Raw genomic sequence first — 10,000 nt, forward strand, 5'->3', positions numbered from 1 at the left:
ATTCAGGTGATGAGCTACACAGACACACACACACAGACAAACACACACACACACATGCACACACACACACACACACACACACACACACACACACACACACACACACACACACACACACACACACACACACACACACACACACACACACTCACACACACACACACACACACACACACACACACACACACACACACACACTGTACAGAAATGTTCAGGGCCAATGGTTCAATCCCACATTTGTTCTTTCCAGACTCACAAATGTGGTGCAGGTGGGGTCCTGTATATGGGCAAGATATTCGCAAGTAACTGATGGTAAACACTGTGGTGTCGGTACGTGTGTGTGTGTAGTCCTTGAATCCTAAACCCAGTGACCGGGGGGGGGGGGGGTTGAGGAAGAGTAGGAATGAGATACAGTAAAGAGAGTAATATGCACACTAGGGTATGATAAAGGTTAAAGAGAGAAGAGAGTGTTCAGAGAGACAGTGCTGCTGGCATGATAATTCATTTCATTTAACGCAAGTATATTCTTCACTGGACTTGAGCAAAAACGTTTGTCATGCTAATAAAGATCACTGGGATTAAATTAAGACATAGAGAGAAAAAGAGACGGGGTTTGTTGATATGTGTGTTTGTGTCTGCGGGTTTTATGAGTGTGTGAGACAGAGAAGTAAAGAGAGTCAGTGTTTTATGTCTGTATGTGTGTGTGTCTGTGTGTGTACTGGTGCAGGAGAACCTCTCCGCGTAACTCCTTAAGTAACATGGTATTCTATGGAGAAGGTCAAAGGCAACTGTAATCACTCCATGGCCCGGACACAGCAGCAACCAAATGTCAAAATGTGTGCATGTGTGTATATGTTTTGTGGTGGATGTGTATGTGTGTATATGTTGTGTGTGTTTGTGTGGTGGATGTGTATGTGTGTATATGTTGTGTGTGTTTGTGTGGTGGATGTGCATGTGTGTATATGTTGTGTGTTTGTGTGGTGGACGTGTTTGTGTGTATATGGTGTGTGTGTTTGTGTGGTGGATGTGTATGTGTGTATATGTTGTGTGTGTTTGTGTGGTGGATGTGCATGTGTGTATATGTTGTGCGGTGGATGTGCATGCATGTGTAGATGAGTGAATGTATGCTTGTGAGTATATTTGAGCAGTGTATGTTTTGGCACTGACCTACTAGTATGGAGTCACTCCTTAAATATTATTCCAGAGCTGACTCAGTGGTAGACTTGTGTATCACAAAGCCTGCTCTGCGTGCATGTGTGTGCGTGTGTGTGTGTGTGTGTGTGTGTGGAAGTTTCGATGTTGTTTTTGGCCTTAGACATATGTCTTTTCTCATTCCCCTCCCTCTTTCTCTCAGACACGCACAAACACACACACACACACACACATTTTATCCAACATTCAGCTCACACCTTATTGAGACTATCAGGGGCACACCAATGACATCCCTTTCGGTAAGCTAATGATGTCATTAGTGGGTCAGTGACATCATTGCACTATGCATGGCCCCTCAGGATCTAGACATACTTTTGGCCTGCTTTTTATCACAGGGTTCCATATTCATTTGTATTGCCTGTAATAACACACACACACACACACACACACACACACACACACACACACACACACACACACACACACACACACATGCAAACACTACAAGCATTAAGAACATGTATGTGCTTCTCAGTGATGATGAACAGATAATAAGTTTGGGGATCATGGGAATTTGTATTATATCTTATCAACGACCAAATACTACTACTGGCTACTATCATTGGTTTTCTCTTCCTCTGTCTGTTTGTTTCTCCCTCCCTTTCTCTCTCTCTCTCTCTCTCTCTCTCTCTCTCTCTCTCTCTCTCTCTCTCTTTCTTTCTCTCTATCCACACATAGACACATGTCCTCATCCACATGGACTCATTCTTTCTATCTGTCTAGCCGTTCCCCCTCTTTTCATCCAACCCACTCTCTAATTTTCTTACGCAGCTGTGCATGCTCTCTGTATGACCGTATGTGGATAATTAAAACAGTTAATAAGACTCCAGACACACACACACACACACACACACACACACACACACACACACACACACACACACACACACACACACACACACACACACACACACACAAGTACAAAATCAGATAACCTGGAGGTTCATACACCACACACCCTTCCATTCTGGTCTGTCTTTTATGTAGCTGGTCATGGACAGCTATGATGTTTTGAATAGATGTTCTACAAGTGTGTGTGTGTGTGTATATGTGTGTGTTGGTGTGTGTATGTAATGAGGCTAAATCAAACAGTGTGAGAGCTGGAATTCGCAGCTGGGTTTGCTGCACAGATGCACACACACAAACACACTCCTGCACACCGGATGAGGGACACTTCCTTGTGTGTGCAGATGTGTGTGTGCACTCAACATGCACCTGATTGACCCATCTCCAGAGACCCCGTATGAGTCTCCTGACCTGCAGCTAACCCAGAGCCCTGGCCTCTACCCCCCCCCCTGGCCTCTACCCCCGCCCTTCCCTTATCACTCTCGCCCTCATCCCCCGCCTGCCCCCCCCACCCCCCCCACCCCGCCTGTGAACCCTGCTGACCCTGCCTGGAGCCCCCACAGTAGCCTTTGTGTCACTCAGGACTTGTCCTCGTTGGCCCATGTGCACGCCTACTGTATTCTTTTAGTTTTTTTTTCACGCGGCGGCAGCTCCCTAATCCATTGTTTACCGATCTAGGCAGAGTGCGGCCGTCTTCAGGAATGTCCTCGGCTAATCCGAGTCACACACACTCAAAGCGAATTAGGCCTTATATCGCTGCTGTTCCACATTTTGATGGGCGTCGCATGACCCGCTCGCCCGCCCTGGTATTTTTGGAACTGTTTGTACCGGCATGGGCTTTATAAAGAACGTACACTACTCTGTTCCAAAAGAGCCGGGGCTAAATATAGGTCGTAGGCAGTTCTCTCTCTGCCTCTCTTTTTCTGTGTGTGTGTGAGTGTGTCTGTGTGTGAGTCTGTGTGTGTGTGTGTGTGTGTGTGTGTGTGTGTGTGTGTGTGTGTGTGTGAGAGTGTGTGTGCCCCCTACTGCCCACCACCACACACACAAACACATAGACCGACTCAGACAGGGACAAAAAACACATTGTGGGACATTCCAGAGCTCATTTGAAGCCTCATCAAGCTTGGCCGTTTTAAGAGAAGCGTACGTTCCATTACATTTATCAAAAGTCAACCAAAGGAAGCGTGCCGGAGAAGATGGGGGTCTGCCATAAATGTGGCACATGTCTTGATTTAAACAGCGCATTTAGAGTACCCTTTTTGTCAAAGCGTGCCGGAACTGGACAGGGCCTTATGTAACAGGGGGCTTAACCCAATGTCCCGGAGTAACAGACTTACCTCGGTGACAGAGATGTGCTTGAAGAGCGCCAAGGACCACCCTCTGTTCTAGTGGAAGAGGCCACTAATCTTATTTTCCCCTGGTTTAGCCTTAACCTTGTCCCTTATTTCACCTGGCCGTCAAATCTGGAGGTAGTGCTTTAAAACAGACTAACAACAACAACAACAATAACACATTTGTTTTTTTAACGGCAAATTATCATTCACAGTGTTCACATGCTGTTCTTCGCCCATTTCTTGATCAAGACATTTTTTCTGTTCTGCAGATGTCAAGTGTACACAACACCACGCATGATAACCAACCAACCAAGGTCTTGGGAGAGTGAAATGTGCAGAAAGCAGAAGAAACAGATGCCAGTAATTCACTATCTCTAAAGCTGCTGTAAGCCCAGTTAACTGTTCTAGGAAACACTGCTCATACTCACCTTTGTGTGTGTGTGTGTGTGTGTGTGTGTGTGTGTGCTCACACTCACCTTTGGAGTCCACCCCTCTCATCAACATGCTGTTCAAGGAAACACTGCTCATACTCACCTTTGGAGTGCACCCCTCTCATCAACACACAAAATAACAGGCACACAGGGACACTTTCCCCCTTTGGTATTAAACACAACATCACTATGCTGAAAGCCTTAGAGAGTCCAGAGAATATTACAGTTTTTATATTTGGCAGATCATAGATTAGCCAGATCCGCTTTAAAGTAACGGAGAGGCATTTAGTCTCCTGTCAATGAAATTTGTCATCAGAAAGACTACTGTCTGGTGTCAGTGTGCTGTACACAGAAAGAATGGGGTAACTGGCAAAAGGTGATGCCTGTCTCTTTGAAAGAATCCTGACTGGCCAATACTGGTGGACGTGCTGAATTTCTTTTAGCTCCTGATGAGAGCCTCGGGGTGTTCTGCTCCAGAGCCATTTAGTTCTCTCTCAGATCTCTCTTGTGGTGATCAGATTCTTAAAAAAAAATGTCATTCTAAAAAGTCCATGTGTGTTTAAAGTACCTTGGATAATTGCACTTAGTCTTTTTTGTCCTCGATTCCATTCATAAGGCAACGAGAACTAACTAGAGACCAAACGAGAACAAGTGATGAAAACAGGCAGGGAACTCTTTGTCCTTTCTTCTCTCCTCCACTCCTGTCCTTGATTCAGCTCTCCTCCTCCCTTCGCTGCATCTTTCTTCCCTCTCTCCCTCCCTCCTTCTCTCTCTCCCTCCCTCCCTCCCTCCTCTGTGCTTCTTAGTTGCGCTCTACCCTTTATAGAGTCAGATAAGGACACATCTGCTCTGAGTTATCCCCAGACTGTAGTGGGCCCCTTCATACAGCGCACATTCACCCACATCCACACATACGTAGACGCCCACGCACATTCTAACCCCCACACACACAGCCACCGCCATTTGTGCACATACGCGCCATACACACCATACAGCGAGTATTAAGGTGCCTATGCACACATATAGGACACACATACACACGTTCACTTCCTCTCTCTCTCACACACACACACACACACACACACACACACACACACACACACACACACACACACACACACACACACACACACACACACACACACACACACACACACACACATACACACACAAACACACACATGCCCCCAACCCTTCTTGGCAAGCTCTGAGTCTTTCTCTTCTTTCACGCTCTCTCCTTCACTTCCTTTCTCGCCTCCCTCTTCCATCTTACTATCCTGGAAGCAATCTACTTTTTTTTTTCTCTCTCAGCCTTTGTAATTCAGTCTCCTTCTGTAGGTTACAAACTGCACAGTGAGAAGGATGGAGGTCTGGATGTCTCCCCTCCCGTCCTCTGATCTGTACCCATCTCCAGAGCTCTAATCCTGGGCTGCTTTGGAGTTCTGGTCCTGCAGTCTTCGAAAAGGTCCGTCCCTCACAGTTTACATGGGGAAAGGTTATAAAAAGGACTTTTTCCACCTTATAGGAAAAAAAAACCTTCCTGTTCTATGAAGTATCCCCTAATAAGAGAAGACAACTGAGGTCGTCATGGAAATGATTATGGTTACAGTCAACTGATATGAAAGCAGATTTAATGCAAAACACATTTACCCCCCCAAGGACTGCCTCGAAACTAACCCAGAATTACGTTCATGATCTTTAGTTTAGAGTGGAAGGATACCGTTCTTGGATCATAGATACGAGACCTTTTAGGCTTTAAGGATAATGTTATGGTTATGTAAGCACGATTTGAAACGGTGTTTTACAGTGAAAATGTAGTAGGTCAGTTCCTTTGAGAGAAGAGTGTTTGAGAAAGAGAGACCGAGAGGTGAGAGGATGAGAAAGAGTTCAATTCCTTTTCAAACTAAAATCTATGCAGTGTGTGTTAGAACAGAGTACTCTCAACAGATATGGGACTGTTGAGTGTGTTTGTGTGAGATGGATACTGGATACATATAAGAGAAAAACAAATTGTGTGTATTGTCTTTTTGATGGGCTACATTATAAATTCATGGGCCTGCTTGTTTTATGGTTTCTTCTCCTCAGCTGCTCTCTTATGTGTGCAAACACGTGTGTGTGTGTGTGTGTGTGTGTGTGTAAGTGAGAGACGGAGGCAATGCATGCCAATGCAAGACAGTGAGAATGAGTGTCGCGTGGATCCAGGATAATTGAGTTTGCAATCAGGACAGGGGGAGGCCTGAGGACATGTCCCCAGACAGGGCTTGTGGACCTGGGCATCTGAGGGCAAGACGCCTGGGCATCTGAGGGTAAGACTCCTGGGTGGTTGGGGGAGGGAACCGCCAAACGTCTGGATGAACCATGGCTCAGTTTAAGCCACAACAGACTCTCAGATCACACACACACTCTCAGATCGCAAACACACTCTCAGATCGCAAACACATACACTTAGATCGCAAATACACACCATACACACTCTCAGATCACACACACACACACACACACTCTCTTAGATCGCAAACACACACCACACACACACTCTCAGATTACACACACACACACACAAACTCTCAGATCACACACACACATACTTATGTCCCTTGCACACATTTTCCCCTCTCGTCAGTTTTTGTTTCTGTCTGACCTCATTCTCAAACTGCTGGCTTTGTCTGTTTCAGTTTTCAGCTTCTATAAGCATGCACGCTCTCTCACACACACACACACACACACTCATCCCCATAGACCTGTCTCCACCCCATTCTCATTTTAAGGGGGGGGAGGGGGCATTGGGTTCATAGGGGGACGGTTTGTGATGCACACAAACTTCTTCACACACCACTACTGGACTGTTAAGCCATATGCATTGAATCAAGTTCTACACACACACACATCCACACAGAAATGTGAAGGGGGTTCCCAGGATTCTGGCAATGATCTAAGTCGGATGGAATGAAAAGCTCACGGAGCAGGTCTGGCCGTTCACTGTGTAATTCTTTCCTTCCCCACACACACACACACACACTGCCAACATTGTCTGCTCTTGTACCTGGCTCCTCCATCACTGGGGGAACAAATAAAAACCCAGACAAGCCCTCTCCCTATGGAGCATACACACACACACACACACGTCTTCCACCTCTGTAAGGTTCAGTCTCGCACACACTCACACACAATCTTCCACCACTGTAAGGTTCACAGTCTCTCCCTCACACACACACACACACACTCCATCTTCAGCTGCACTCAGAGACCACCTTGCTCTCCATCCTCTCAGGCATTTCATCCTGCACCGACATATTAAAACCAGAGAATAAAAGAGACTAACAGATGGAAGGAAAGATAAACATTTCTACTTTATTACAGATTGGGGGTTTCCAGAAGAGAGAGAGAAAGAAAGAGAGAGACAAAGGTTCGGGGTGACCCCCCCCCCCCCCCCCCCCCTTCTCCCCATTTCCTCTGCTGGTGCGTCTTGCTGTACGTATCAGTCTTTATACAACTTTGTTCATTCTTTTAGTTTCATTCCTTTATTCACTCAAATGTTTCGGTCATTCATTCATTCATACATTCTTACATACATTCACCCATCCAGCAATGTGCTTAAAACATTCATTAGATCACATACACGCAGTCAAACATCCATCATTTATCTCAATTTTGCCTTTGCTTTTTCTTTTACATTACATTATATACAGTGGAAGACATGGTTGGTTAAGTAGTGTGGCGTTTGGCTTTGTGTTCTGTAGAGAAACCCCAGGACCTATCTGGTAACTTGGTAACACAAGCAGAGCCTACTGGATTGCAGGGACACACAACTGTAGCCTATCAGATAACAGCTGACACGCCCTGTCGGCCTATAGGGTTTCAGAGAAAACAGAGACCTGGAAACTTCTCAGGAACAACCCTGCTGGCCACAGGGTTAGCTGGGATGGGTAGATATATGGGGTCATTACCCAGAGTACTTTGCAGCGTTTTGAAAAGATTACCTCTGGAAAAGTGAAAACAAAGAAATCCAAGGGTTGCAGTGAGCCCCATGAGAAATGAGTACCACTACGAGAAGCTGGCGATGCAGACACAGAGGTGTCAGTCATTCTCAGAAACACATTCATTTTTCTCAGCTCTACACCCCTGCAGACACAAAAAAAAATGAAACATTTAAAACCCAAGAAACTTTAAATACTCATAAAACAAAACAAAAAAATGAACCACATGCCTATATTTAATAATTTACAGATTGTTTTGTCAATGTTTTCAGCAGCAAGTGTGACTTTTCATGACTTATTATTATTATTATTATTAATATCATTATTATTACTTATATATATTTTGACCTGTTGCTGTGACACCATTTGTCACTTGCAAAGTTTGTCACTTGTCACAAAAAAAAAGAAAAAAAAAGAAAAAGGTGCACGCAGCTCTTTCCGCCTGGCTTCCAAGCCTCAGCCGCAGTGACTCGAACGGCCTCAAGCCTTTCAATGGCTCTCCATTTGGCATAAACTCTTATTGCATACCTGTCGTACCATGTCAAACTGGAGACATGCTTGTGAGAACCAAAGCCATTACATGACAATGTAATGACGGTAGATATGGGTAGGCAGCAGGACTGCCGTGACGTGACGTCACACAATGCCTCTAGAACTGCTCAGCTTCTGTGATCATTGGACATGAAACGGGAAAACAATGTTCCATGCGGGTACATGAGGAACATGTCCAGGATTTAAAACAATGCATCATCTTGGATTGTTTTCCCATTTCAGCCACGCAGGTCTACCGTCCAATCACATGACGTGACTGCTGGTGAGGCCTAGTTACCGGTCCTAGTTACCGGTGGTACCTCAGGCTGCCCTAGACTTAAGGAACCCACGGAAGAACAGGGGTGCTTGGCATGACCATGTAGCCGAAACAAGATGGCTGCTGAACACAACGACTATGGCCATTACTGTGGATCTACTGATGAACACCAGCCCCCTAGTGAGAGTCTCTCTGTGATATGTTTCGTACACGCCCGTGCCTGGACAGGCATCATAATGCTTGTGTTCTTTACAGAGGTGCATAGGCTTGGAAGCTGAATGGGGGAAAGCCTTAAAAGGAACAAACAAACAAACAAACAAACAAACAAAAACATTTGATTAAAAACCCAGAGACAAAAATATGACTAAAACCAACGGCTGAATATAAAATCAAAATGTGGGTATATGTGATTCCCTAAAGCGGAGGGAGAGAGAGGGGTGTGCAGCAGACTCTCTGCTCTGATGGCTTCTGCTCTTGAAGGCTGAAGAGGTACAGGTCCATTTCTAGGCTACTGTACACTACCGCCCGCTGTAATAGTATGTTTGGCCAGTGTGAGTGAGGTTTCACAATGGATCACAGTGACTGCAGAATGAGCATGTGTGTGTGTCGGTCTGTCTGTACCTGTGTGTGTGTCGGTCTGTCTGTACCTGTGTGCATAAACATGTGCATATATGAGAATGGGTACCATAAGTGTGTACCATGGAGAGTACCTCAGCATGTACAAGTGTATTCATGTACCTCATGTAAAGGTCTCTTGAGTGTGTGTGTGTGTGTGTGTGTGTGTGTGTGTGTGTGTGTGTGTGTGTGTGTTGCATTAGGAGTACCATAAAATCTAAATTGTCCAAATGGCTACCCTCACAGCAGCTATGATGTACCTACAGTGTGTGTGTGTGTGTGTGTGTGTGTGTGTGTGTGTGTGTGTGTGTGTGTGTGTGTGTGTGTGTGTGTGTGTGTGTGTGTGTGTGTGTGTGTGTAAAAAAAGATAGCCTGTGCAGTTCAGCTAAGATGAGGGATGAAGTGGCCACTGGCCACCTGATCTCTACAAAGCTGTATGAGGTCCAGGTCTGTTCTGAGGTTAAGGGTTTGGCTGAGGTCCAGAGGTTATCGCATGTCCGGGTTTGGTGTGGGGTTGATGCTTCTGAGGTGCTGAAGTTTGTGTTGAGGTCCAGCTTTAGTGAGGTAAAACTGGCTTGACTTGAGGTGAGTACTGGTTTTCCCGTTATGGTCCATTTGTGGGTGTGTGCCGGGTTTGTTACTGCTGTGGTCCAGGCTTGGTGAGGTTGGTATATATGTTTTCCAGAGGTCCGGTTTACTGGAGTCGCGTTCATTCAGAATGAATTTTGAGGACACAAAGAGGCATCAGTTCCCGCTTTTCACTCTAGGGCAAGAGAA

The 10,000-nt window shown here is 45.6% G+C and overlaps 1 protein-coding gene across 1 annotated transcript in view; it reads right to left on the minus strand.

Annotated features, from left to right (window-relative positions):
- Nucleotides 1-7,276: 7,276 nt before the first annotated feature.
- Nucleotides 7,277-10,000, minus strand: part of irs1 (insulin receptor substrate 1) — a 21,140-nt gene continuing 18,416 nt past the window's right edge. The window contains exon 2 of the mRNA XM_080845380.1: nucleotides 7,277-9,986. Coding sequence (XP_080701506.1) covers nucleotides 9,982-9,986 — 5 coding nt within the window. The 3' untranslated portion in view covers nucleotides 7,277-9,981. The remainder of the gene's footprint in view (nucleotides 9,987-10,000) is intronic.

This window comes from Sprattus sprattus (assembly GCF_963457725.1).
Source record: "Sprattus sprattus genome assembly, chromosome: 9".
In the NCBI taxonomy this organism is placed as follows: domain Eukaryota; kingdom Metazoa; phylum Chordata; class Actinopteri; order Clupeiformes; family Clupeidae; genus Sprattus; species Sprattus sprattus.